At 38.5% G+C, this 27,920-nt stretch overlaps 1 protein-coding gene across 3 annotated transcripts in view; it reads left to right on the top strand.

Moving 5' to 3' along the window:
* The first annotated feature begins 823 nt into the window (after positions 1-823).
* LOC120714174 (maltase-glucoamylase, intestinal-like) overlaps positions 824-27,920 on the top strand; it is a 30,162-nt gene continuing 3,065 nt past the window's right edge. The window contains exons 1-42 of one of the 3 annotated variants that reach the window (XM_040000251.1): positions 824-946; positions 6,588-6,708; positions 7,161-7,246; positions 7,498-7,618; positions 8,365-8,474; positions 8,635-8,786; positions 9,695-9,866; positions 10,044-10,143; positions 10,394-10,506; positions 10,608-10,733; positions 10,851-10,982; positions 11,228-11,347; positions 13,010-13,123; positions 13,284-13,368; positions 13,751-13,868; positions 14,676-14,847; positions 15,665-15,781; positions 16,473-16,627; positions 17,047-17,131; positions 17,269-17,325; positions 18,796-18,920; positions 19,070-19,158; positions 19,394-19,443; positions 19,687-19,869; positions 20,350-20,484; positions 21,177-21,383; positions 21,480-21,634; positions 21,917-22,085; positions 22,621-22,717; positions 23,040-23,152; positions 23,647-23,772; positions 24,258-24,386; positions 24,533-24,649; positions 24,761-24,823; positions 24,900-25,016; positions 25,109-25,199; positions 25,305-25,443; positions 26,120-26,253; positions 26,432-26,466; positions 26,683-26,799; positions 27,159-27,307; positions 27,774-27,858. In XM_040000251.1, the coding sequence (XP_039856185.1) occupies positions 6,588-6,708; positions 7,161-7,246; positions 7,498-7,618; positions 8,365-8,474; positions 8,635-8,786; positions 9,695-9,866; positions 10,044-10,143; positions 10,394-10,506; positions 10,608-10,733; positions 10,851-10,982; positions 11,228-11,347; positions 13,010-13,123; positions 13,284-13,368; positions 13,751-13,868; positions 14,676-14,847; positions 15,665-15,781; positions 16,473-16,627; positions 17,047-17,131; positions 17,269-17,325; positions 18,796-18,920; positions 19,070-19,158; positions 19,394-19,443; positions 19,687-19,869; positions 20,350-20,484; positions 21,177-21,383; positions 21,480-21,634; positions 21,917-22,085; positions 22,621-22,717; positions 23,040-23,152; positions 23,647-23,772; positions 24,258-24,386; positions 24,533-24,649; positions 24,761-24,823; positions 24,900-25,016; positions 25,109-25,199; positions 25,305-25,443; positions 26,120-26,253; positions 26,432-26,466; positions 26,683-26,799; positions 27,159-27,307; positions 27,774-27,858 (4,881 nt within the window). In that variant the 5' untranslated portion in view covers positions 824-946. Of the gene's footprint in view, positions 947-979; positions 1,074-6,150; positions 6,226-6,587; positions 6,709-7,160; positions 7,247-7,497; positions 7,619-8,364; positions 8,475-8,634; positions 8,787-9,694; positions 9,867-10,043; positions 10,144-10,393; positions 10,507-10,607; positions 10,734-10,850; positions 10,983-11,227; positions 11,348-13,009; positions 13,124-13,283; positions 13,369-13,750; positions 13,869-14,675; positions 14,848-15,664; positions 15,782-16,472; positions 16,628-17,046; positions 17,132-17,268; positions 17,326-18,795; positions 18,921-19,069; positions 19,159-19,393; positions 19,444-19,686; positions 19,870-20,349; positions 20,485-21,176; positions 21,384-21,479; positions 21,635-21,916; positions 22,086-22,620; positions 22,718-23,039; positions 23,153-23,646; positions 23,773-24,257; positions 24,387-24,532; positions 24,650-24,760; positions 24,824-24,899; positions 25,017-25,108; positions 25,200-25,304; positions 25,444-26,119; positions 26,254-26,431; positions 26,467-26,682; positions 26,800-27,158; positions 27,308-27,773; positions 27,859-27,920 lie in introns of those variants that run through there. The other 2 variants (XM_040000253.1, XM_040000252.1) reach the window with 2 other exon arrangements.

A 27,920-nucleotide genomic window follows, 5' to 3' on the forward strand; every position in this document is an offset into this window, starting at 1 on the left:
GCCTGCTGAGAGAGGTCATGTTAAGACGGGCACTATTGCTTGTTTGTTTCCTCCGTTTGGGAAACAGAATTCTCTCCAGTTTGCTGAAACAGCCGATCTGTCTCTGACCGTGGTGCTGAAGTTTCATTTAAGAATTAGATGTCTGTGAAGGTTCTCAGTCATCCAGGTCATCGTAGTCAAAGGAGCTTGCAAAGAAAAGCATCTGGACTTCTTTAAGTTACTTGAAGACGTTTCACCTCTCATCCGAGAAGCTTCTTCAGTTCTAAGTCAAATGATGGAGAGTCCCAGATATAAACCTAGTGGGAGTATCCCCCCACAGAGGGACAAAAGGACCCCCTGATGATCCTCTAATCGCCTGAGCCAAGGTGTGAAACTGGGTGTGGGTCCCAATCAGCCAGAGTTTCGGGTGAGTTCATTGTGAAACCTGGCCCCACCTTATCATGCGAATTCCTGAGATCAGATGGCCCAGGATGTGAGTGAGCGTTAAGGCGTCTGGGAAGGGATCTCAAAACTGGATTATAGATGGCAGAGAGTTGGTGTCGTAAACCACCGCCTCTGTTCAAAGATGGTCGCTCACAGTGGACATAGATGGCTTCTTTCACTCCTCTTTCAAACCATCTGTCCTCTCTTTCCAAAATGTGAACATTGGCATCCTCGAAAGAGTGTCCTTTGTCCTTTAAGAATTAGAATTTTACTAAATTCTCGCTCTGTTCTTAAACTCCTTCTTTTGTAGATGTGCCATAAACGCACCATAAAAACACACCATTTGTTATAGTTCCCACTGCAGGAGGTGTCTTTTAGGACCTCATTTTGGCAGAATGACACATGTAGAGACAAACGGCCAAAGTTCACAGAGTGAAAACACTACCAGCCTCACTATTGCAGCTAGCGATCATAACCAACTTCGCCTATCACCAAGAGAAGATAATCTTTTGTCTCTTTACAGGTGAGTTGAAGGACAGGGCAAAGCTTCATAACCACACCTCCAGAAGAAACACTTGGGTTATTGGAGGAAGTATGGCCTGATTTATCTAGTGAATGATGGTCTTTCACAACATCGTGGCAACCGCTAGGTACTGTCCACTGTTTGCCTTTTAAGCACTTTAGATGCTTTTATGGTTTTAAAACTTTAATCTTAATCTGATATTTTGTAACTATTCCATTCTCTTGCGACACAATAAAATGCTGTAGATTTATGTTTTTATTACAGATTAGGATCACCAACAATAAATGCTGAGCCTATAAATAATTGACCAAATGAATGCCATGGAGAATAACATGTTGTGCTTTCTACTGTGGGCAAATGACTTTTCCATTATGCTATATTCGCCATTGATCAGATTAGACTACAATCCTTTACATATTATGTGACAAAATGATAACCATGTTGGATATTGTTGAAATGTAAATGGCCTACTGCGATTCTATCAACCCTGCACTTGTCACTTGTCCATTTTTCTGAGATGTTTTTAAGGAATAATAGGTTTTAATAATCCTGTTTGTGCAAAAATAGTATTTTCTGAATGTTAAATGTTTTGGTATTGCTTTTTTAGATTTATCTAAAGAAATGGGCACAATTTTTGTGGTTTTGCAACAGGCTGCTAGTAACAAAGTGCCTCAAGATACATTTTAAAAATATTTTCAGTGCTAAGTTGTTATGTGTAGGCACAATGTTGATTCATCAATTGAGTTAGGGGACTTTTTTTTATATACAAGTAATTCATAGAAAATGGTAAGCTATAATGGACAGGACTAAAATGAAAAAGCAACCAATTTCCAAAGAAAAAAAATTCGAAAGCCCTCCAGAAAGCCTGACGAACTTCTGCTCAGGACCACAGAGCTAGCTCAAGAATTTTGCCCAATGCTTTATGCTTTATTTACAAATTTCTGAGTTGTAGTGCAGGATCCTATTTTTTTTCTTTTCTTTTTCATTAGTGTTGAAACTGAAGTGTACACTGGATCTAGTGGATCTTTGCCACATATTAACAAGCCAACAGAGGTTGCATTAAAACCCATTATTACTTCCATAGTTGACTTCAAACCCTTGGAGACATTCTAGTTATGCAGCTATGGAATTACTTAACAACTGATAAAGACAACATCTAATATTATCAGTCAAATACACTTAATTCACTGTGCCGGTGAACATTTTTGATTTCTTTCATATGCTGGCTAACACTTTAATACTTGAGTGTGTAAGGTTGTAACCTAAAATGACAATTACCACTGTGGTAATTTCTTTGTGAGTTCTTTGTGCTTCCTTCCACGTTGACGAGATTCCCATTTCCAGATGCATTGATGCTGATAATATTCCCACCCCTGTGTTTCGCTGTGGGGATGGTGCTCTTTGGGTCTCTCCCTTCTTTTTCCAAATATAGACAGCATCTGTTTGAGCTTCCAGTATACATGTTCAGAGTTATTATAGTTTTGTATTTTCTAAGTAGTTTTATTTTTATTTAATTTTGACTTTTTTGTTTTTAATTCTGTTTAGTTTCAGTTAGTTTCCAGAGCAGATTTTCTTATTCCAGTTTGCATGTTTCCATTACAAAGTTAAAGCACATCATTGCACAGCAGTGTTTTGTGCTAAGCCTCAATAAAAAGGTCAGTTTTTCTGGGATCTAAGAATAATGACCAGGACATTTCTGAAATAATTCTGTTATTGTGTGCAAATCAAAATAATTTATGCTTTTTCAAAGAAAACTAGTAAATTTAGAAATGTAATGTTGAAAATCTCTTGCTTTGCTAAAAAAGTGCTTGGAAGAGGCCTAATAAATGTTTCCTTATCTGTACCTTTTGTGTGTGTGTGTGTGTGTGTGTGTGTGTCTGTTGTAGCTGATATTTAGTAACTATTCTGTTGTGTTGGGACACAATGCAATGCTGTCAGGGTGTTTTATTGTTATTGTTGATTTTAATCAAGAATCAGTCCTTTGATTATGTGTTTATTGCAGCATGTGATTATCAACAAATGCCAAGCCCATAAATAATTGACCAAATGAACGTGCCTTAGAGACTAAAGTGTTTTACTTTCTAGAGACTGGATTTTTCTATCGTACAATATTCGCCATTTGAAACTAGTTCTCAACCCTTCAACATATCATGTAACAGAATGATTGCCATATTGCTGTTGCTGAAATGTAAATGTGCTACTGCAACTATGTTACACATGTTTCTTTATGGGTGTAATTGGTTTTTTTTTAAAATTATTTGTGTTTTTTGTCAATTGTCTAGTTTTCTCGTATTTTTAAGGAGATATTTTAAAAAAATAATCCAAACCAAGCCAACTTTATTTATAAAGTGCTTTAAAACACCAAGTGCTGACTAATTGCAAACATAACATATTAATAGTAATATATTAAAAAATATATATTGCAGGGGATGCTGCACAGTGATAAACTGATAAAATGACATCCCAACATCTCAAAAGTTGGGATGGGAGAGAGGCTATGTTCATTTGCTAATTATAGACTACAGGGAGTGCAGAATTATTAGGCAAATGAGTATTTTGTCCACATCATCCTCTTCATGCATGTTGTCTTACTCCAAGCTGTATAGGCTTGAAAGCCTACTACCAATTAAGCATATTAGGTGATGTTAAACCATGTGAAAACAAAAATGTCAAAAACCATTGCTATTCTCTATAAAACAAAGCATGTCCTGAACAAAAAACCATTATACACACTTTATTGTTCTCTGTTGCTTCCATATATGACTTACTGTCTGGAGATATGGGGTAATGCATATAAAACGAACACTCTTCCTATTTTCAAGTTACAAAAAAAAAGCTATAAGAATTATAAACCAATCAAACTATATAGAACCAACTAACATTTTGTTTATTAATCTGAATACCCTGAAATTTTATGATTTAGTTGAATATAAAATGGCACAGATAATGTATAAAGCACAAAATAACTTGCTTTGCCCCAGTACTCAGAAGCTGTTCAAAGTCAGAGAGAGTCAATATGACTTAAGGGGAACAGATTTCTTTAAAAAAAACAAGATGAGGACAAATATAAAGCAGAGATGTGTTTCTGTTAGAGGAGTTAACCTGTGGAATAGTTATGACAGTGATTTAAAAAGGTGTAGTTCATTTTCCTTGTTTAAAAATATGTTTAAAAATAGAGTTTTAGAAAAATATATAAATCAAGAATGAAAAGAGCAAAAAAAAACCAACCTCTTGATTCTTTTGCTTTGATGTAGTTACTTATCTAAGGTGGAAAGTTTTTTTTTCTTGTTTGTTCGTTTGTTTGTTTGTTTGGTTTTTGCTTTGTTTTATTATTTGCTTCGAGCTGCATGCAAAAAGATATTTTGTAAAAAGGGTTGGCGTAATAAGCAAATGCTTCAGCCAATACCTTTTGATTAGCCTTGTCTCATGCTTTCTTGCTTTGTGGTAGATCTTTGTTCTGTTTTCACTGAGATATTTGAATGCTAATCAATAAAAAAATAAATTAAAAAAAAGTGCATCTCTGTAATGAGAAGGGGTGTGGTCTAATGACATCAACACCCTATATCAGGTGTGCATAATTATTAGGCAACGTCCTTTCCTTTGGCAAAATGGGTCAAAAGAAGGACTTGACAGGCTCAGAAAAGTCAAAAATAGTGAGATATCTTGCAGAGGGATGCAGCGGTCTCAAAATTGCAAAGCTTCTGAAGCGTGATCATCGAACAATCAAGCGTTTCATTCAAAATAGTCAACAGGGTCGCAAGAAGCGTGTGGAAAAACCAAGGCGCAAAATAACTGCCCATGAACTGAGAAAAGTCAAGCGTGCAGCTGCCAAGATGCCACTTGCCACCAGTTTGGCCATATTTCAGAGCTGCAACATCACTGGAGTGCCCAAAAGCACAAGGTGTGCAATACTCAGAGACATGGCCAAGGTAAGAAAGGCTGAAAGACGACCACCACTGAACAAGACACACAAGCTGAAACGTCAAGACTGGGCCAAGAAATATCTCAACACTGATTTTTCTAAGGTTTTATGGACTGATGAAATGAGAGTGAGTCTTGATGGGCCAGATGGATGGGCCCGTGGCTGGATTGGTAAAGGGCAGAGAGCTCCAGTCCGACTCAGACGCCAGCAAGGTGGAGGTGGAGTACTGGTTTGGGCTGGTATCATCAAAGATGAGCTTGTGGGGCCTTTTCGGGTTGAGGATGGAGTCAAGCTCAACTCCCAGTCCTACTGCCAGTTTCTGGAAGACACCTTCTTCAAGCAGTGGTACAGGAAGAAGTCTGCATCCTTCAAGAAAAACATGATTTTCATGCAGGACAATGCTCCATCACACCAAGTACTCCACAGCGTGGCTGGCAAGAAAGGGTATAAAAGAAGAAAAACTAATGACATGGCCTCCTTGTTCACCTGATCTGAACCCCATTGAGAACCTGTGGTCCATCATCAAATGTGAGATTTACAAGGAGGGAAAACAGTACACCTCTCTGAACAGTGTCTGGGAGGCTGTGGTTGCTGCTGCACGCAATGTTGATGGTGAACAGATCAAAACTCTGACAGAATCCATGGATGGCAGGCTTTTGAGTGTCCTTGCAAAGAAAGGTGGCTATATTGGTCGCTGATTTGTTTTTGTTTTGTTTTTGAATGTCAGAAATGTATATTTGTGAATGTGGAGATGTTATATTGGTTTCACTGGTAAAAATAAATAATTGAAATGGGTATATATTTGTTTTTGTTAAGTTGCCTAATAATTATGCACAGTAATAGTCACCTGCACACACAGATATCCCCCTAAAATAGCTAAAACTAAAAACAAACTGAAAACTACTTCCACAAACATTCAGCTTTGATATTAATGAGTTTTTTGGGTTCATTGAGAACATGGTTGTTGTTCAATAATAAAATTATTTCTCAAAAATACAACTTGCCTAATAATTCTGCACTCCCTGTACTAACTGTGGGTTTTGTCATGGCTAAGTATGCACAATAATCTTTAGTTAAATTCTAACCACACAAACATGTCCATGCACAGTGTGCATGATAATGGGGTGATTTTTAACAGCCTGCTAAGCAGATTGTAGGCTAGACTACCTCTATCGAATGATAGATGGTTTATGGCTTTGGGACCTGCATGAAACACACGTACACACACACACACACACAAAGTAAAGGGGGTTGAGTCTCTGTGACAATGCACAACACTCCCTCATCCTCTGGTTTATAAGGGTGCTACTGCTGTCAAACTTTGAGCACTTGGCCCCAACCTGTGGAGGGAACCAAGGTAAGACCACAGAGGCAGGCTGTTTAGCTGCTCAGCTCAAAAATATTACTACTTATACCTTACAGTATGGAGGAGAGTACACTCGCGTGAAGCCTAATTGCTTGATGGGTGCATCTGCAAAGATTAGGCTAAGACTGTTGAACACTGTCTTCAATATCCAACTTTAGGTTTATTGTAGTCTCACATTCTCATTCTTTACTGTAGGTAATTACATTTTCTGTCTCAGTTTTGCAAAGCCTTTGCAAAAACTTCAAGGTTGATGCAATGAAAATGTGAAATGTTAAACTTCTTATCCATTCCCGGGTTTTAATGATTATTGGCCTTTATAGTGTTTTGCTCATGTTCATTTTTGTGTGTGCTAGATGGGGAGGAGACGCTTCTCTGGCTTGGGGGTGACCCTAATGGATCTGTTCATGCCAATGACCGCGACTGCAATCACCTTTTTAGTCCTGTCTGCCACCACAGTATCTGCTGTCAAAAAGGGTAGGTGGACCACCGAGGCATGTCACATAACTTTAAATGATACCTCCTTTGAATCGAGTCCTTCATCCTGACTGCAGGCAGACAATATGCCCACTGGATAAATATCTATATACCACAAGTGCATATTTTTTTAAAATCCCTGTGATGTGTCTTTTAGTGTAGGTAGTTCTGTTTGCACATATACAAATTACTCTTACTCTGATTTCAGTGTTTTTAGCATTTTTCTTTTATTATTGTTTTCTTATATATCTCTAATTTGCTTTTTGTTTCTTCTTTACCCTTAAAATATTACATTACTTCCTTCTTTGCGTGTTTGATCATGATTATATTTCCCAATGCAGAGAATAATCTCCATATCAATTTACACTAGCAAAATTGCAGCATTTACATTTTATAATATTGATTTGATTGCTTGGCTTCAAGGAGATATTTAATTTTTTTTTTGTTGCCAGGAACAACTAAAGCATTTGTCCCTACCTGTCCCAACATTCCTCTTGGCGAGAGAGTAGACTGCTTCCCTGATCCTGGAGCTTCCCAGGTATAAGTCACCATAGTTTCCTAGAGTCCAAAGTAATGTGTGAACAGAATATGTTTTTTTTCCCCTCAAAGAGCCTACACAGAAAAAAAGTTATAATTAGTGGGTAACTACTAACGTAATTTTTTTCTTGCACTGCTTATAATGTCTATTTAAACATTTGCAGTGGTGACAAAAAGCAGTAGTAATACTAATCACAGCATTAGCGACATTAATGCGGATAATAATAAAGACAACAACAATGCACTGAACAGGCGAAATGTGAGGCGCGTGGATGCTGTTGGAGCCCACGGGATGAGAGTAACGTTCCCTGGTGTTTCTTCCCAACCAACCATGGATACACCGTGGAATCGCAGGATTCATCAAGCCCTTACGGTAAAACACATCCCCCTCTTAATCTGTCCTGTTTTGGGACTCATGTACTCACTAACAGAGGAAAATTAAGTGGCCTTCTAGTTAACCGCCTCTTGTTCCTTCCACTTATCTTTTTCACATAATTTTTCTTTTCCTTTTTCACTTTTTTAACTTTGCCTATGGCAGAATTTTTGGTATAAATGTGGCACTATTGACAGGTTTTTCTTTTTTCTACCCTCATGTGAAATGCTGGGTATTTCATGCATTTTCCATCCATGAGCATAGTCAGATATGCATTATGACGTGAGTTTAACTGTCACATAAAAATGAACTAATTTCTTTTTTACTACATGTAAGTTAAAATGTCATCAAACACGTTGACATATTAGCGCTGACAACGTACTCGATAAGCTCTGCACCCTTTTATCACTGAATGACTAAAGTATATTGTTTAAACAGATTCCCATTTTAATTCACCCGACAATTTTAATGTGATGCTACAGCTGTGGAATGAGACAGGAATGCTTGCTTATAGTGAATCATTAGATCGTTAGGTTTATGTCTCTAATGTTACAATTTAAGTGCACTGGGACACTGAGACGACTGTTAAATGGAAGTATGTGAATGTAACTGAATCAAATTGAACTGCTGCTGGTTGTCTGATACCGATGTATCCAATTGATTTCTATAGTATGTGGATATGATGTATTATGTGGGTGATATATTAACCTTCTTACCATCTTATTGTCTTCTGTTTAATTTTGCAGTTCTTAAAGCAAACCTGATAAGAATGGACTCTCCGTCTTTATTCGGCGGGGAGATAAAACAACTGGCGCTTGAGGCAGAAATGCAGACAAACAATCGTCTCCGATTTAAGGTGAACACTGACACCGTATGCAAATCTGCAGCTTACAGATATATTTAATGGTCAAAGGATTTGGATTAATGAAAGGATGCTTAATACAAAAATAGCAATATACATGAGAAATTGTTACTGTGACTGTGAGATGAGGCCTGACTCCTTTCCTCTCCCTCAGATCTACGATCCCAACAGTAACAGATTCGAGGTCCCCCATGAACACATCAGCAGTCTTCCCAGTAACCCATCCATTCCCATCAGCAGCACACTGCAGGTCACACAGAAACCCTTTGGCCTTACTGTGCGCAGGAAGGAGAACCAGAAAGTTGTGTAAGCAATCACTCTGCGTAGGTGCCGTGAGTATTTGTTGTGATGGATGGAAAATAGGGTTGTGTATGTACATATGCCTGCACAAATAAAGACGGACGAGGATATATTTGTTAAAAAATTTATTGCAATAGAGGCTTGTTGAAATGATAACTTATCAGAATTCTGTCGCTTTAGACAACAGAGGATAGATACTAATAGATTATCAATGATTCTGTGCATCATTTGAAATCATTGTGTAAGAACTTCTGTAAGATAATACCCATGCAACACGTGATTACTTTGATGGTGATACAAGTCATGCTTGGCTGGCCCTAGCTGACACCGCATTGATCAAGTACTCCTCAGATAAGATAAATACAGATAACAGAAGAATGGAACTGGAAACGTCAGCAGTGTATGGCTTCTTTTGAAGACTAGACAAATGCTACCCAGAGGCCTTATTAGAGATTAATGGGCTGGCCTGTCTCTGTGTGTTTTTCCTCCTTTTTGTTTAATTTGCTCTAAAAACTCATCTCCCAGAGTAATTATGTTTACTTCTAGTTCCATTTCACTCTAATTCCATTCCCATTTCACTCTTACTTCACTCAAACATGAAGTCATAATTCTGAGTAATCATTAATCCTTAACTTAATCATTAAGGAAAATATCTTTGGTATCAAGTGAAAGCATACCAACCAAGAACATTGCTTTTGAGAGATCCCATTAAATTTAACGTTTTACATTGCACTTATTTAACAGAATTACATGTAATCGGATTACTTAAAGTCAGCATTTGGGCAAAAATAGATTGTTTTCAGGGTTCTTTGTTTCACTCTTACCTGCTCTCCCTTTTCCCACATCCCAATGTATCAGTCTGTCTTTACACTTCCCAGTGATCATTTAGTCCTTTGTTTCCTCATAACGTTCAGGTTCGACACCACAATCGCACCACTGGTGTTTGAAGATCAGTACATACAGCTGTCTGCTAGACTTCCATCACATAATATTTACGGCCTCGGGGAGCACGTCCACAGGCAGTATCGCCATGACACCAACTGGAAAACCTGGCCAATTTTCACCAGAGACGCTTTCCCTAATGGGGTGAGGACAGCATGCACATGTTGCATGTGCTTCTTACAAGTCTGTTTGCCTTCTCATAGGGCCTATAATTGAATGCCTTGCAAGCTGATTATTCTGTGTAGTCACCCCCTCAGTTTCAGTAAGTGTCTCACATGCCTCTATTGTATATTCATTTGTCCCACTGTGGCTTCTCTGCAGGGAACACACAACCTCTACGGACACTATCCCTTCTTCCTCTGTCTGGAAGATGAGAGTGGAAAGTCATTCGGGGTCTTTCTCTTGAACAGCAATGCTATGGGTGAAGACATATTCACACAAATGCAAGAACACACACTAGCAGTTGATTAAAAACCAACAGAAAGTGTTAAAAAAAAACCCAACCCACACATACATATTCTGAAAAGGTGACGCATTTGCAAAAAAAAAAGGAAATAAGATAAAATAACCTTTAATAATCCGACACGTGGGAAATTTGTGTGACTTATTTTAAAATCACAACATAAACTTATATTGCTATGATTAAGCTACTTTTTTCTGTTTGTTTCCAGATGTGACACTGCAGCCTGCCCCAGCTGTGACCTACAGGACTATTGGAGGGCTTCTTGACTTCTACATTGTCTTTGGTGACACACCGGAACAAGTGGTGCAGGAGTTCCTCGAGGTGATTTTACTAAATGCAAAACATGTGGCGCGAGGTTTCTTGTTAATATTGTTGTGTGGCTCACTAATTACATTAAAAACACTTCCAATTATGCCGTTCAGCTCACTGGCAGGCCCGTCATGCCTCCCTACTGGTCACTGGGATTCCAGCTTTCTCGGTGGAACTACACCAACCTCGACATAGTCAAGGAAACAGTGGAGAGAAACCGTGCCGTGGGCCTCCCATATGTAAGATTCAGTCTGTTTGAGTTTTAAAATTCCTTTTATACATCAGACTCTCATTTGAGAATTGAAAATTGCATGGACATAGCATATCAATGCAGTGTTTTTTTCCATCCCATGCAGGATGTCCAATACACCGACATAGACTATATGGAGAATAAAAAAGATTTCACCTATGACAAGCTTAACTACACTGAACTTCCTCGGTTTGCTGACTATCTCCATGAGAGGGGGCAGAAATACATCCTTATCCTGGTAAGAAGTACTTTTTGGCCATATTGGGTGTATTTATGTAACCTAGAAAAATAAGAAGAAATCATAAAAACTTCAAATCAAAAACAGACATCAAAGTGTTTAAATCATTACTTCTAGCGCACAGTAACATTTGCTACATCAGCAACACCAAAGAAGAAATGAAAATGACGGCAGTCGTGTAATTTTTATGAATTTATTGATTTGATTTGAGCATATATTCTTATGACTGTATCATTTGTCCCCAGGATCCCGCAATAGCCACCAGCAAGAGGGTTGGAGATGCTCCATATGAGTCTTATGACCGTGGCACTGCGAAGAATGCTTGGGTCACTGAATCAGATGGGAAGACTCCTCTGATAGGAGAGGTGAGCTACATTAGTGTACAAGCCTGATATTCTGATGCATCAAGCGTATTTGCTTAGCAGCACCTGTCTGCTACTTACTCTGTTAATGATATCAAATACCAAAGGTACCACTCCTTTTATGTACTTAATCTTTTTTTTTTTTTACTATATATTTACTATATGTTACTATATATTTTTACTATATACTATTATGTCTTTTTTGTTTTCTTTTTTTTTGTTTTTACCTGGAAGACCAGTAAAACTAGACTATTACAGTACCATCATATGATATTGTTGTTATTGTGACACAAAGTCACAAATTTAGTAGAAAAGTACATGCTGTATACACCCTGTGTTCATCCACCTGCATCCGCTTGTCTGGATCAAATGTATTTGTGTTACTTTGTGGTTTATGAGTGCACACATATGTGTGGTTTGTGCTTTATTTACATATGTTGTTGTCTTTCGGCTATAAAAACAAAGGTGTCTGCCGCGGGACCTCTGCTGTTGCTGCATTTGTAATGAGGGAGATACATAAACAGACCTGGTATTTATTCTGCTTTTACAACCAAGCAATAATTGCTTGGAAAGAACAAGATAAAAGCCTTTCCTGGTGGCACAACAATGTTGGCGTGCGTTAGAACATCATAGCAGGACCTCAGTCAAACATTTCTGAACATTTCTGCTTAGTTAAAAAAGATGAGCGTAAACAGAGCAGCGGGGAGAGTGGAGGATTTAAGGAAACGGTTATAAATGTAGACAAAGACAGGTGCAGAGAAAGGGTAGGTGCAGATAGATGGACACAAATAACAGATTAGAAGAAAATCTACAGGGAAACAGATCGACGATCGCACTGAGTGTATGGTGACATACACAGGAAGCAAGACATAATGAGGGAGAGGAGACAAAGTAGATAGATGAATAAAGGATAGATAAGATGGAAGGTAGAAAGAGACTTTAGAAAGGCAGTACGCACAGGGTCTGATAGAGACATGTACACAAAAGACCATAAAAAGGCAATAATAAAGTGACGTATGGAGTTACAGCTGCTGACATTTTATTTACACTCCTGTCATTATAAGTACGCAGCTGGAGATGATAAAATCTAGTCTTGAAGGAAAAAAGATGGCATCTGCAATGAACTACCAGTAAACTTTGACCTTGAATTTCTGACCATCTGCTAAAAACATCTTCCTGTCATCCTAACACGCACACACCAAACCTCCACTCTTCTCAGTGGATGAATCATTTTTCTCAATGTGCATCACTAACGTTGACTTCAAACAGACATGTCTACAGATTCTTATTGCATTATTGATTCTCTCCTGTTGCTCGGCTCATTTGTCTCTTTAGCCCCTTTCTCCTTTACCTTCTCTCCTTTTTCTGTATCGCATCATCATCTCTGTTCTCTGTTATTCCCACGCCCCTAAACTGTTCCTCCAGCATCTTCATAGGAACACTCATTTCTCATAATTTTGGCTGTTCATGCCATCTCATGTTGTCTGCATATATGTTATTGTGTAAACTAACCTCTTGCTTTATTAAACTCATGTTAAAAAAGCTGTTAAAGCTTTCTCCCAAACCTGGAAGGTCAGGTGTATAAACAAAACACTGGAATATGAGTTATGCCTCAAAGTTTTAGGGTTATTTGGTAAACATCATGTCACATTCTCTCCCTCCAAGGTGTGGCCAGGGGAGACCGTATTTCCAGACTACACCAACCCCAACTGCATCGATTGGTGGGTGGATGAGTACGAGCGGTTCTCCAAGGAGGTCAAACACGACGCACTTTGGATTGTAAGTCATTTGTAAATACATAAAATGAAGGTATTATGCACACAGGGGCTGCTAGTCAAATTGTGGGCTGGACATCGGCACCAATAAAGAAGCACCGAATAAATTTTACTCTCTAATTTCTTGTATATTTACAAGAAAATATTCTCATATGCATTTGCAGGACATGAATGAGATTGCTAATTTCAAGCAAGGATCATCGAAGGGCTGTGCTGTTAACAAACTCAACTACCCTCCCTACATTCCAAGTAAGAGACATTGTTTTCTATGTTCTGGTAAGCCATGATAATGCTACATATCTCATGACATAGGATATATCATAGAAGTGCAGCTGAACGTCCAACAATAGCAAACATAGTAAGTTCATCAGGCATAGTGGCTCCCCTGTGAAGAATTCTGAAAATGAATCTTCTGCCATGTCTTTTGTTCTGACCGTTTCCCAGACAGGAAGATCATAACTATGAAAAGCAGCTTCCCCTGATGCCACCCTTTTTATTGCTCTCGTTCCACTTCCTATTAAAGTATACAGTACATCAATGCCTATCTCATTCTTTCACTCTCTTCCTTTTCTGCATCCTGTATTCTCTCTGTGCTGCTTCTAACTTTCCCCTTATCTGTTCTCTCCCCCAGAAATTTTGGATGACCTCATGTACAGTAAGACTCTGTGTATGGATGCCAAGCAAACCTGGGGCGACCACTATGATGTCCACAGTCTGTATGGCTACTCTATGGTCCTGGCTACTAAGAAGTGAGTACACAAGCAGTGTAACATACATAATCTTCAAAATCAAGTGATGTAGAAGCAGAAGTTACTGACCCATGGCCCTCAACATGAGTTTAATGATCATTTATGTACACAAACCTAGAAAGGAGCACTGGTATGAGAATCTGTTAGGGGCTGGCAAACAGTTAAAGAGTGATTTGTACAGACTGCCTGAAATTCATGAAAACAGCTAGTTGACTGCACAGATACTTAAAATAAACACCTGACTTGTAAACACATCTGTTTAGTTTATTCCTAATGCCAGACACATTGCATTAGCAGGCTTCATGCTAGCTTTTTTTTAGCGCTAACCTTAGCATAACATTAGCATAACTAATGGAACCTTAGCATAAATCCTGCTAAAGCTGCCGTCAGCTTTCGACTGTGTCGAATTCACTCGCTCGCTCTTTGTCAACTGATCCTTTCCCCTTATGCCCATTTATGATAGATTAAATATCTTACATACTGTGCAATTTGCCTTATCTCTGAGATTGAAAGGTGCTAAACTGGCTAAATTTCAGAGTAACTAAACCAAAGAAAACCAAGAAAGAGTGTTTTTAGATTAGGGGAGACTCATGAGTACGTTATAGCAACACACAAATGAATTTTGTTTACTTTACATCTCCTAATTCTCATTTCTCTAAAAGTACAGTATTGCCCCTCATATCCACTTTTGATACCTGTTTCTCTGTTACTTGTGCATTCTTGCTTTTTTTGTCCCCCTGTCCTTTTGTACCTTAGTGATCCGGCATCATCTGGTTGTCTCCTTTCTTTCTTCTCTCCATCCCACAGAGCTATGGACCGTGTGTTTGGAGAAAACCGCTCCATGATGCTGACCCGCTCTTCCTTCCCAGGTGTGGGAAAATATTCAGGTCACTGGCTAGGCGACAATGCTGCCACCTGGAATGACATGAAATGGGCTATCCCTGGCATGCTGGAGTTTGGGCTCTTTGGAATACCCTATGTGAGTAGCAAACCTTCAGAAAAAATGTTAAATGCTAGCTGACCAAAAAGCTTTGAATATAAACAAAAGAAAGATGTTTTTTTCCACTTTAGCAACATATAAAAGTATGATAATAACATTAACCATTATCACACACATATGACATGTGCAGATGCATAGAATAGGTAAAGAAAAAAATAAAACAGAGGGTTTCACAAACTATTTCACGGACACAGATATGCCTAGTGCACAGATTTCAAACAACAGTAGAAAAACAGTGAGTCAGATGTACACACACACACTTCCCCAGCTGTGCACATCAGGCATTTGTATATACATGCCACGGACTCCTATTGGGACTGTATCACTGCAGCCTGCCTTTTAGGTTTCTCAGAAGACACATATAGAACACAGGGCAAAAGGGATTTGGATCATTTCCCTCCCATTGAGCCTGCTGTAAAATGTGACCAATAAGTAAATAATAGAAAGCAAACAGTCTCTGCAGTGTGGCCTTTGAATGCAGTCTATTTTTTGGACTCAATTGTGCAATTAATGTAAATAAAGATTACAACCAACAGCTACTGCCAGTAAATCTCAAGTGGACTGAGCCAAGATCAAGAGAGACATTTCAAAAGACAAATAAGGGGCTAAGTTATCACATTGGTGCCATTTTGGCTACTATAATCTAGATATATTTCATTATCAAATCTGTCTAAAATCCTTGACATTCCCTGTTCTCGGAGTTTGTCAAATATTATTCAACTTTCAATTTTCCAATACAACAAGATACACTTAAATTAGCTGGTTTTGGCTAAACGTCGATGTAAATGTGTTTCAGATCGGAGCCGACATCTGTGGTTTCTTTGACGACTCCCCTGAAGAGTTGTGCCGTCGCTGGATGCAGGTCGGCGCTTTCTATCCCTTCAGTCGGAACCACAACGCTGAGGGCTACAAGGTACTCTAAAGGCAGCTTTTTCTGTCACAAGTCTTATATCAGATGTCACTTTTTGCCTGTTTGGTCTAAAGTGCTGCAGGGTATACACTTCATTTCATTTCATAACACTTTATAGGTGCTGTAGAGCCCGAGCAGTTAAAAGCTTTGCATAGCTGGGGAGAGACAGCTGAAGTGTGACCTTTGCTTTGCCCTACTCATGGCACTCATCACATCCCATACAGCTAGTTCCAACACATACACAGACGCACAAACGAGTTATGGGATTAAAAGATCACCCAGATCAGATTAAGGACCGCAGCCTGCCCTCACCACTGTCACTGAACTAGCATCACACATAATTTGTTTTCATTTACTAGCAGTCTTTACAAACTTTACCTCTGGATCGCTCAAATGTAAAAAGTAATTAAAAAGCGTAATGTAAAAGTAATTTTGTGATTATTCATTATGAACAGGCCTAATGTGTATTTGTTTGCACTACCTCACCCATCCTTTTGACAGCTTTATTGCCACTCGATTCTTCTAATTCTCTAGTCCTTCTAAAATCCTCTAGTTTTTTACTTCCCTCGCCCCTTTTCTGTTTGATCACTTTTCCATTAGTTTATTAGTAAACCCCCCCACAAATCTTTATTTCCTTTTCCCATTACCTGTTCCTTATTAGCCCCATCCCTTTAATCCGTCTTTCTGTCTCCAGCCTCAGGATCCAGCTTCATATGGCGCTGACTCAGTACTGGTGGCGAGTTCTAAACATTACCTGACGATACGTTACACACTTCTGCCTTACCTCTACACAATGTTCTACAAAGCCCACACCACGGGGGAGACTGTTGTACGTCCCGTCATGCATGAGTAAGTCACTCAGCATATTGTCTTAAATCAATTTAGTACCAAATAACAAAAGAAAAAATAACGATAATAATGAGATAAAAGTGATTGTGACATAGAAGTGAAAAAATGATTGGAGATTACTCCAATGATTCAATCATTGTAAAGCATGATGGAAAACTGGCATGATTAGCCGATGTAAGGACAGCTAAGCTATGAGGCCTAAACTGAAAAACACAGACAAATTAAAAAGAAGGTATAATCAGCAAATAAAGACACAGAAACAGTAACAATATATAAACAATATGAAGCATTTTTTTTTTTATAAAGTTGGCATTAAACAGTGGAACATTAAACATATAGACCTTAATCTAAAATATATTTTAGTCAGTCACGACATGATGACGGATATCTAATTTCACTTGTATTCTTCCTCGTCGTAGATTCTACTCTGATAGTGAAACCTGGACAGTGGATCGCCAGTTCCTTTGGGGAAAACACCTGCTCATCACACCTGTACTGGATCCTGTAAGTGAACACACACAAACACACTCCCCTACTCATCTGTTTTCTTCTTTTCCTTCTTGCTCTTTCTGTATTTAGATATATAAAATTGTGAAAATGTGAAAATGGCTAAAGACGCCTTTTGCTCTTGTGTTGTTCAGGGCGTAGACATGGTGTGGGGATATGTACCAGATGCTCTGTGGTATGACTATGAGTCGGTAAGAACATGTTCTGGTTGATTAAAATGTTTTCCATAAAGCACGACTATTTCCTTTAGTGTGATTGTCTTGATAGATCTATAGAAAAAAATGCAGTTGTATAATTAATTCAATTTGGACACTGCACTACTTTCAGGTCAAATTCTTGCTGTTTTCAGGAAGTTGTCCAAGCTAAGTGCACTTTCAAAAGTCTAACTGTTTTTAGGTACAACTGCCATAAATCAGACAGTAAAGTATGAGCAGCTGTTAAAATGTAGCAAACCCAGTTATCGAGCTAAAATAATATCTTCAATATAATCTGAACAAAAAACAACTACCTTAAAAATCCCATTGAGCTGAATTAGCACAATAGGTATATAAGAAAATAGATTAAAAAAGAAAGAGATCAGATAGATGGAGCATCATGTTACACTGTGACAAAAACATGTTTCACATGAAAGTTCTTTGTTTGAGATCGTGAGACTAAGGCGATAAGACAGAGTGGGAGTGAGAACAAAGAGCAAGAAAGAGGACAAGGAGAAGAGAAGAAAGAGACAGAAAGATAAAAGAGGTGTTAAGTTCCTTTGGGACCTCATTTAGGCGCCATGGCGGCGATGGAAAGCATCCACCGATCAGATGAATGATTACGCTGGCTGTCATGCTGCTGGACCCTTGTCCTGGTTAGTCCCCCGTTATTATCTGGGTAGGAGGATAGAAGAGTGGAGGAGTAATGATGCAGTGAAAGTGACCATGAAAAACAAGCTACAGAGCAAAGAAATACTGCAAAAACAAATCGATAAGCAGTGGAATGAAAAGAAAGGGCAAACGTTGGACAGCACATTACACAAAGACAGAGAAAACCAGAAACAAGAGAGAAAAACAGGACAAGTAGAAAGGAAGATGAAGATTAGGCTGCTGTGAGCATGTTGTCTTCAAGTGATTAGATATCAACTGTGGTCTATGTGGGCCAATAAAGAAATGAATGGAGGATAGAAAGACAAAACAAAACAAAGAGAGCAATGTGAAGTTTATCTTTATAATATTTTGAAAACCATTTTAACACCCAAATGTCATGAAGCCTGTCGTCTAAGGTAAGACACAGGTTTAAAAGTTGACTGATATATAATGAGGTCCAGTGTTATTCAACATAATGTAAGGAAGTCATATATTAGTGCTTAGTCCACTTAGTCCACAGCTACTCTACAAATCACAAGTCTTTTACTAATTACAGTGTGCTATAAAGGACATATTTAATTATTATGTCCTTTTTTAGTTGATACGCCCCTTCTAGTTTTAAACTGGAGTTTGAATAACAATTACTAATGATGACTAACAGATTTGAGGGATCAGGGCACCCTGATTAAATCGACACTGAACTAAAACACAATTAAAAATCCATATCTAAAAATGAAAAGTGCATTGCATGGATTATTTAGCACACAAGAGGAAAGTTAGGGATATAATATTTTATTCTTCTGTCCTTCTGATCAGATGCAAAAGCTAACAGTCCGCAAAACACACATGGAAATGTATCTGCCAGCTGACAAGCTCGGATTACACATCAGAGGTGGAGCTATCCTCCCCACACAGGAACCTGATGTCACTACCACATACAGGTATACACACACACACACACACACACACACACAATGTGCGCATAATTTTATACTGCACAATTCTTTCATTTTATTGGATCATATTCATTGGATTTGTTCATTTATTCATATGTTTGTAATTTTCCATTTGTTTATGTATATTTAACTAGCCGGCGTAACCCAATGGGTTTGCTCATTGCTCCTGATGACAACGGCAATGCAGATGGGGAACTATTTTGGGATGATGGAGATTCCAGAGGTATTATCTCTTTTCTCATCTTTTGCCTTTTTGTTTGCAAATGTGTTGTATCTGGGCACTACAAGTTTGTTTGTTTGTTTTTTAGCAAAAAAGTTAATTAATTGATGTGACTCTGAAATCACTTTCAGTTGGCTCACTTACATTAACAAGTAGGAGTGAGCCACTTTGCTATGTACCTGTGAATCACTCGTGTTCATCTACTCAGACAAAGATCTGCACATCCTTCTCTTTACAGATACAACTGAGAATGGCAACTACATCCACTACAAGTTCTCTCTTAAGCAGGTGAGTTCACCTCACAAAACCATGCAGCACTTTTTCAAATCCAGCCGACATGTTCCTTTCAATCTGCACTAAAGTTCAAAGTTCCAAACCACATGAGAATTTTAGCTTTTCCTGTCCATAACGTGCATTTCTTGTATGTTAACATTACTCGAGGGCAACAGTGAAAATAAATGCTGTATCTCTTAAATCTGGGATAATGTGTAGAAAGTCAGATCGTGTGATTATGTATCTGCTGCCTTGCAGGGAGTTCTGACTATGCAGGTGACCCATGCTGGTTACAATGATCCGAACAACCTGAAGTTTGACAACATCACTATCCTTGGGATACCTGTTCCTCCCGTGTCCATCTCTGTGACTCATGTTGGCACCACAAACTCTACTACCACATTAGAACCCAGCAACATCCACCACGATGGAGACAAGAAGGTAAACACATGGATGTTCATCGACATGATTACGTACAAAATAAATGTAAAATAAAAACAACATTACTGTTTTTTTCATATCGAAGGAAATTATGTTCGCAAAAAAAGTTAATGTACAAAACACATGGTGTAATAGTGCTAGCAATGCTAACACCATGTTACTGTTACTCACATGTCAGCAGAATGTATATTTTAAAACACCACACATTTATTTTTATCTCCAGTTGAGCATCAGATGATCAATGCAGAGGCAAAAGTAAAAAAAGATTTACAATATTATTGTAAGAATAATTATTAATTGCTGTAGGAATAACTAATTTAGAAACATTACAAATAATTCTGAAATGAGAGGACATCCATCATCAAGCCCACATTCTATCTTGAGGAAGCAGGTTTTGAGCTCACTAGCATGGGGAAATTTGAATTCAGAGACAGCTCAGAAAGGATCACCGCAAAAACATTTTCCTCCCTTAAACTTCAGGTGCTGTTCCTGCGTGACCTCAGACTGACCCTCGGGGAGACCTACGTGTTGGAGTGGGAAGTGATACGCATCGACTGCCATCCAGAGGAACATGCGGATCAGGCTAACTGCGAGGCCAGAGGCTGCATCTGGGATGTAAGTAAAAAATGGTCATATGCTCACATACACATATGTTTTTCTAAAACACAAGATAGGTGCATATGACAACGAAGTATAAACTTTTTCTAAATAATTTATTAAGCAAGTAATCCTTTTTGAATCCTGTTATTAATTCAAAATAAAAAAAATTCTAAGCTTTGATCTGAACTGTTTATGGTACATGACACCTGTTCTTACTGCCATAGTGTCAGAATCAGGTATCAGGTATGAACAGGTAGAAGCACCAATCATGACTGGAGTGAGCTGGGTGCATATTCAATTCAATTCAATTCAATTCAATTCAGTTTTATTTAAACAGCACCAAATCACAACAACAGTCGCCTCAAGGCACTTTATATTGTAAGATAGACCCTACAATAATACAAACCAAGACAAACCCCAAAGTCATATGACCCCCTATGAACAAGCTATTTGGCGAGAGTGGGAAGGAAAAACTCCCTTTTAACAGGAAGAAACCTCCAGCAGAACCAGGCTCAGGGAGGGGCGGCCATCTGCTGCGACCGGTTGGGGTTATTAAAAATAAGATAATGTTTCTATTTAAGCCTTTGATGTGTTGCTTTTGTGACTATTGCTTTAAATTTGTTAATTTTGTAGAGTCTCCCAGCGATTTTAGAAACAAAGTTGCACATATTTAAAATCTCTATGCTTTCTTTTATTTCCCTACGTAGCCAATTACCAGTGGACAAGGCCCATGGTGCATCTATCCTCAAGACTATGGTTACACTGTTACGTCAGTACGGGAAAGAAGCTCGGGCATGACACTTGACATCACTAGGAACAGGAAGTACAGGAGCAGCGGTCGTCCACAGTCACGGGATATTGACACACTCCGTGTTGAGATTAATTATCACACCGGTGAAATGCTGCAGTTCAAGGTCTGATTTTGCTCATTTATTTTTTTGTTCAGCCAATGGTGCATCTGTATTGATTCTACCTATATGCTAATGCAATAACAATTCCTCCGCATTCAGATCTTTGACCCAAACACAAAGCGCTATGAGGTACCAGTGGGATTGTCACTTCCTGCCACTCCTGAGACTGATGAGAACAAGAGACTTTACAAGGTGGTCATTGTGAACGAACCATTCGGCATCCAGGTCATTAGGAAAAGGACAGGAACCGTAATGTGAGTATCTTGGCTTGCATTTCCAAAAAAGTTGGAAGTTGGCATGCTGTGAATTAATTGTTGATTTTATTGATTTTTTTTTACCTCATCCCTTTCACACAGAGATTTCAAAATATTCTTCCTACTGCTTATTTTTAGTACTCACTTACAGAGAATTTAAACTTCTCTAGTCAAATAAAGCAAAGATAGGGAGAAAGGATGAAATTATTTTGTAGATATGTCAAACATATCGCGATTTACCCCCTCCCTCTCTCTCCCTCACTCCTCTGTTGCATTTCTTAGCTGGGATTCGTCTGTGCCAGGTTTTACCTTCTCAGACATGTTCATCCAAGTGTCAACTAAGCTGCCATCTCAGTATGTTTATGGTTTTGGGGAAACAGAGCATCTCACTTACAAGCACGATCTCAACTATCACACCTGGGGCATGTTTGCCAAGGATCAGCCTCCTGGCGTAAGTATCACACTAACACGCATACTGTAACATCGCACATGTGCATATGTATCTGCAAACAATGTAAAAAAACGAGTGCTACTCTCTATTTGACAATATTTAGTTGTTATTTCTACTCTTGATGCAGAGATTAGAGCATAACTTCCCTGAAGGAATGGTTGAAAGGTATAGATTATTTAGCCATTAGTGTGTTTCATCAAAACTGGTTTCATGCTTGCTGTATACAAGAGCACCCTGCACTAAATATCTTTAGCAGCACGAGCTGTAGGGGCTATAGAGATGACTTGTAAAGAACCTGCCAGAGGATTTAAAGCCCATTCATGATACTTTGATGAGATTCTGTTGACATGAGAGTTCACCATGACACCATCACTTTATGTCCTTGACATGATCATGGGTAATTGCTAAGCTTAAAAAATAGCTCCACAGGGTTCAGACAACTGTTAAGGGAAATAAAACAGGGGAGGGGCGTGCTATAGTCCATGTTAAACATGGTCCACACTTGATGCTCACCTTTTGTGTGTCTCTGCTGCAGTACAAGATGAATTGCTATGGAGTCCATCCCTTCTACATGGGCCTTGAGAACACAGCTGATGCTCACGGTGTGCTGCTGCTAAACAGCAATGCAATGGGTAAGCGAAATATACACACATCACGTTGGAACTGATGAATAAACACTATTGCTGGTCCACTTTTGCATCTACACATAATCACACATGCGCACATGTTCCTCTGATGGGGAGATATTTGCATGACCAGCATAACAAAATAAGCACACCCCTGCTTTTGTGTCTTTTGTTTTCATCCCATGAAACATAAACAGATGAACATGCATTACACATACTGTTATATCCATACATTTCTTGCGAGGATAGTAATTCCTACTGTAAATTTAATGTAAATTTTAAAGTAATAAAAATGTCACGTAAATGTCTTTTCTGCTTTGTTTTGTAGATGTGACCTTCCTGCCTGATCCAGCTTTAACCTACCGAACTCTGGGTGGCATCCTGGATTTCTACATGGTCCTGGGACCTACGCCCGAGATGGTGGTGCAGGAGTACACTGAGGTACGTCTTCTGGACTTCTGGTTTGTTTGCGTCTATGTAGTTTGTGGGGTATATTGCCATGGTAACTTGTGTCGTAGAACTAAGCAGAGCAGGGTATGCTTCAAATAAAAAGTTCCTGTTGGTTGCAAACAATTTTATATTGTTCTGCAATTACTAATATATGAAACAGGATACCTATTTGTATTTGCTCACCTTAAATCAAATTCACACGTAGTCTAAGCTTACATTTTTATATGTTTTATTAATTTGCTCTCAGATGCTAATCGTGTTCTTTGAGAACCGTTCACAGTCAGCATTTTTTGCCAGCTTTCCTTTTTGGGCTCCAAATAGGCTAGATGTAATTTACAGGGCCCTGACTCTGGGCAGCTGTTGATAAAATGCAGCACCTTACTTTTTTGCTTCATTGTGCACTCTTATTTAGCCAATCCCGCATAACACCTTTTTCCCTGTGCTTAACACTTTTTGACATCCTTGTTTGTTTTTCTTCTTAACAGTTGATTGGACGACCTGTTCTACCTGCCTATTGGTCTCTTGGGTTCCAACTCTGTCGCTATGGTTACGCCAATGACAAGGAAATAGCAGACTTATACAAAGACATGAGGGCAGCTGCTATACCCTATGTAAGTTCATGGAGACAGGATGTTTGTACTTTCTGCAGTTCTGTGGCAGAATATATTATTCAGCGATGGAGCAAGTGTGCACACCTATGATATTTGTTTATTTAAATAATAGACATTTAATTTATGATATCTTGTGAAAAAGAGAGAAAGTCTGCACAAAGTTTAATAATTCAATTCTTTAAACATTCGTCTAAAGGAACCATTATTTGTTATGACATATTTATTAATTAAAACCCAGCTAATGATGCCTTGTTAGCAAATGATTTATAATTTAAATACTATTCCTGTTTTCATTTTAAAAAGTGATTTAGCTGTTTAGTGCTTTAGTAATGGGTTTATTTAAAAAACAAACAAACAAAACAACTTTAAATAAAAGTTAACTGTATCCACTCACTATATAAAGTGCATTCAGGTGAACATGTGGCAGGCTGTTCAAAGTTAGTTAAACATCTGTTCATTTGAGCTTGAATTGCTGTCTGTTCCAGGATGTGCAGTATGCAGACATTGACTACATGGAGCGTCAGCTGGACTTTGTCTTGGACTCAGAGTTTAAAGGACTGCCTGCACTCGTTGACAGCATGAGAAAAGAGGGCATGAGATTCATCTTCATCCTGGTAATGACATATTAGTAACCACAGGGAAGAAAAAAAGATGTTTGAATGTGATGGTAGTCATTTATATCTGCAAAGGATAAATGTTATTGAAAAAGTAGCCACTGTCTACCACTGGACACACAAGACTTGTGCATATTTATTTCTAGGATCCCGCCATCTCAGGCAATGAGACCCAGCCCTACCCAGCCTTTGCGAGAGGCAAAGCAGCAGATGTTTTCATCAAGTGGCCCAAACACATCAGTGATGGAATTGTGTGGGGCAAGGTAAGAAGGAATGAAAGGTTACATGAGGTTGGACAACATGTGTGTAGCTCAGTATGTACTGTAAAATAAAGCATTTAAACTCTGTGGCTTTTTTGTGGCTTTCTTCTACAGGTCTGGCCTGATTATCCCAACGTTACAGTAGATGAGAATCTGGACTGGGAAACCCAAGTACAGGTACAATAATATCCATTCACCTCACCACCTCAGATATATTTAATATGTGCCTAAACTTAAGACTTCTCACCTCCAGCTCTACAGGTCATACACCGCATTCCCAGACTTCTTCCGGCCAGAAACAGCACAGTGGTGGCACCAAGAAATCAAAGAATTCTACGAGAAAACGATGAAGTTTGATGGCCTTTGGATCGTGAGTGTCCAGAAGTAGAAAATGTAACAAAGACACCTTTATACCAGATGTTCTTTTCACTCTCATCACCTGGACTTTACCTTTCCATGCAGGACATGAATGAACCTGCCAGTTTTGTCCACGGCACAGTTGATGGGAAATGTCTTGGTGATCCAAAACTAGAGAACCCACCATATATGCCACGTAAGGCTGAACCTTGTCTTTGTTCATCCTAATTAGATTACAATAATAAGAATAATTAGGTTATTAAACTCATTATATTTATCTACATGTGCCTGCATTTTGCAGCCTTGGAGTCCAAACATCTTGGCTTAAACCACAAGACTCTGTGCATGAACAGTGAACAGATACTCAGTGATGGAACGAGAGTCAGACACTATGATGTCCATAACCTGTACGGATGGTCGCACACCAAGCCAACCTATGAGTAAGTGAACATGCGTTTATATATGTGCCGGTTCATGTGTGTGTGTCGTTGCATATCTGTATGTGTGCTTTTGTGCGTTATTGTTTTCTTTCCTGTTGACATCAGTATCTGTGCGGGTGCTGTTATTGTTTTGTATTTAAGAAAAGCAATTAACCATAAAAGGTCAAGCACTCTTTTTTATTTATTTATTTATTTACATATTAAGCATCCAGGATATTTCATCTGAGTAATGCAAATCATGCCAGAGATCTGTTTTAATATATTGAAGCAGACAAAATTGTCATCATAATCTAAATCCATAATTGGAATAAAGTCAAATTGCATATAGGTGAATAAAAATAATGTAAATGTAAGACTGAAAATTCATATCTTTCAGCATGTTTATTTAACTTAACAATGTGAAAATACATTTGTCCATGAAGTGAAACACTTTTCTCACCGCAGAGAAGAATTAGCTGCAGAAAAGGATACGTGGACGCTCAGGCTGTTAGCTCAGTTGCTTTAGCTTAATTTAATTTAAAAAATAGCACTTGGATAATTCATTTCTATGATAAATGAATACCTGCTTTAAAAGAAAGAAGACACTTTTATGTTATTCTAATTGCTCGGTTATGTATGCGCACGTGTGTTATTTGCATGTGTAAGGCAAATCTGCTTGTCCTTCTCCTTTGCACAGTGCCCTTCTGGACGTGACTGGTAAAAGAGGCATAGTGGTCACCAGGTCCACCTACCCCTCTAGTGGAAAATGGGCTGGACATTGGCTCGGAGACAACAATGCCAGCTGGGACCAGCTTTACAAATCCATTATTGGTACACATACACATTTACTTTTAATTTTACTCTTCTGCATAAAACTTGCTGTTCGTAGTTGTGTTTTGAAAATATATATTTTGTCTTTAACACATAGGTTAACATGATCCCAAACCCCTAAAACGAAGCAAAAACTCTAATCAGTTTACATAATTTCCAATGTTTCTTTGCTCTACAGGTATGATGGAGTTCAGTCTCTTTGGAATCCCTTACGTAAGTATCATCATCTCTCCTGGCTTTGACCCTCTGAGTGATCTTGTACTTACTAAATAACATACAGTAGCTTAAATTGCGTTTCATTATTTACTTGCTTGATTTGATCAAAGAGGACATCTTGAAATGCAATGTGAAGCACAATGCAATGTGTGATTTGATTCAACATGATGCTTAAAAAATACAAAAGACTTTGGGTTTGACTCTCTCTTTCAGACCGGGGCAGACATTTGCGGGTTCTTTAATAAACCTGACTATGAGATGTGTCTCCGTTGGATGCAGCTGGGTGCTTTCTATCCATACTCACGCAACCACAATGGCAAGGGCAACCCGGTGAGTGGGTTAAATATGCATCCATAGATGATGGATTGGATTGTGAATTTTAAAATCAGCTTATTTGACTTTTTCAGGTTTATATTTGTGCAGTCTGACTTAAATTACTAAACCATCATTGGATCTTAAAATCTAAAGGTTTTAAAATGTATTTTTGCTTTTGGATTCAGTGCCAGCAATTGAATTATTTCATTATCTATAGAATTAATTTATTTTTACACCAATCTGGGAATTAGGAGTTTGTCTAGTGTCATGAACAGTGCCATGAAAATGGTGCTTTTACTCATGAACTTTGCTTTTTTTGAAGCTGAAATTTTGAAACTTTTAAATAATAATGTGTTTACATTTTTTTCTTTTAGAGACAAGATCCTGTTGCTTGGGATAAACCATTCGCCGAAGCAAGCCGGGATGTCCTGAACATCCGTTACACCCTCCTGCCCTATTTGTACACACTGATGTATGAGGCACATACAAAAGGAAACACAGTGATCAGACCACTTTTGCACGAGTAAGCTTAGTTCACAACACACACAAATACACAAACACTACTAACAAAACATCTCTGACTGGCTGCAGATGTTCAGTTAAAGTGGTAGATAAAACTCACTTTGGTTACCCATGACTTTTGTATGGAGTTTAAGTAATTTGCTCATGAGAATAACTTGAACTGGTAAGAAAGTTAGAATAGTTTTTCTTGACAATTGCACTTCTTTCATATCGGCATTTCAAAAGCTCTCTGAGCAAGGCACTGCATGTGAGATGATTAGCTACACTTGGCAACTTCCAAACATGAACACGTGAAACTCTTTGAAAAACAAGATCAATTTAAGTGACTCTTAAAAAGTTGCAGCTGGTATTTAAGGAGCTGGCTGGCTGAGTCTGCAGGTTTAATTGGCTTTCATCTGGAAGCCACTGAATCCTGAATGAGTGCTTGAATACTGAGGTTTAATGGCGTCTGTGCTGCTGTATCGCAGGTTTGTGGACGACAAAACTACATGGGAAATCTACAAACAGTTCCTTTGGGGACCTGCCCTACTTATCAGCCCCGCACTTGACCCGGTATGCTGTAACACACACACACACACACACATACACACACATTTTTTTTCCTTTTTCTTTTA

The sequence above is a fragment of the Simochromis diagramma genome, unplaced genomic scaffold (genome assembly GCF_900408965.1).
Source record: "Simochromis diagramma unplaced genomic scaffold, fSimDia1.1 OVJJ01000596.1, whole genome shotgun sequence".
In the NCBI taxonomy this organism is placed as follows: Eukaryota; Metazoa; Chordata; class Actinopteri; order Cichliformes; family Cichlidae; genus Simochromis; species Simochromis diagramma.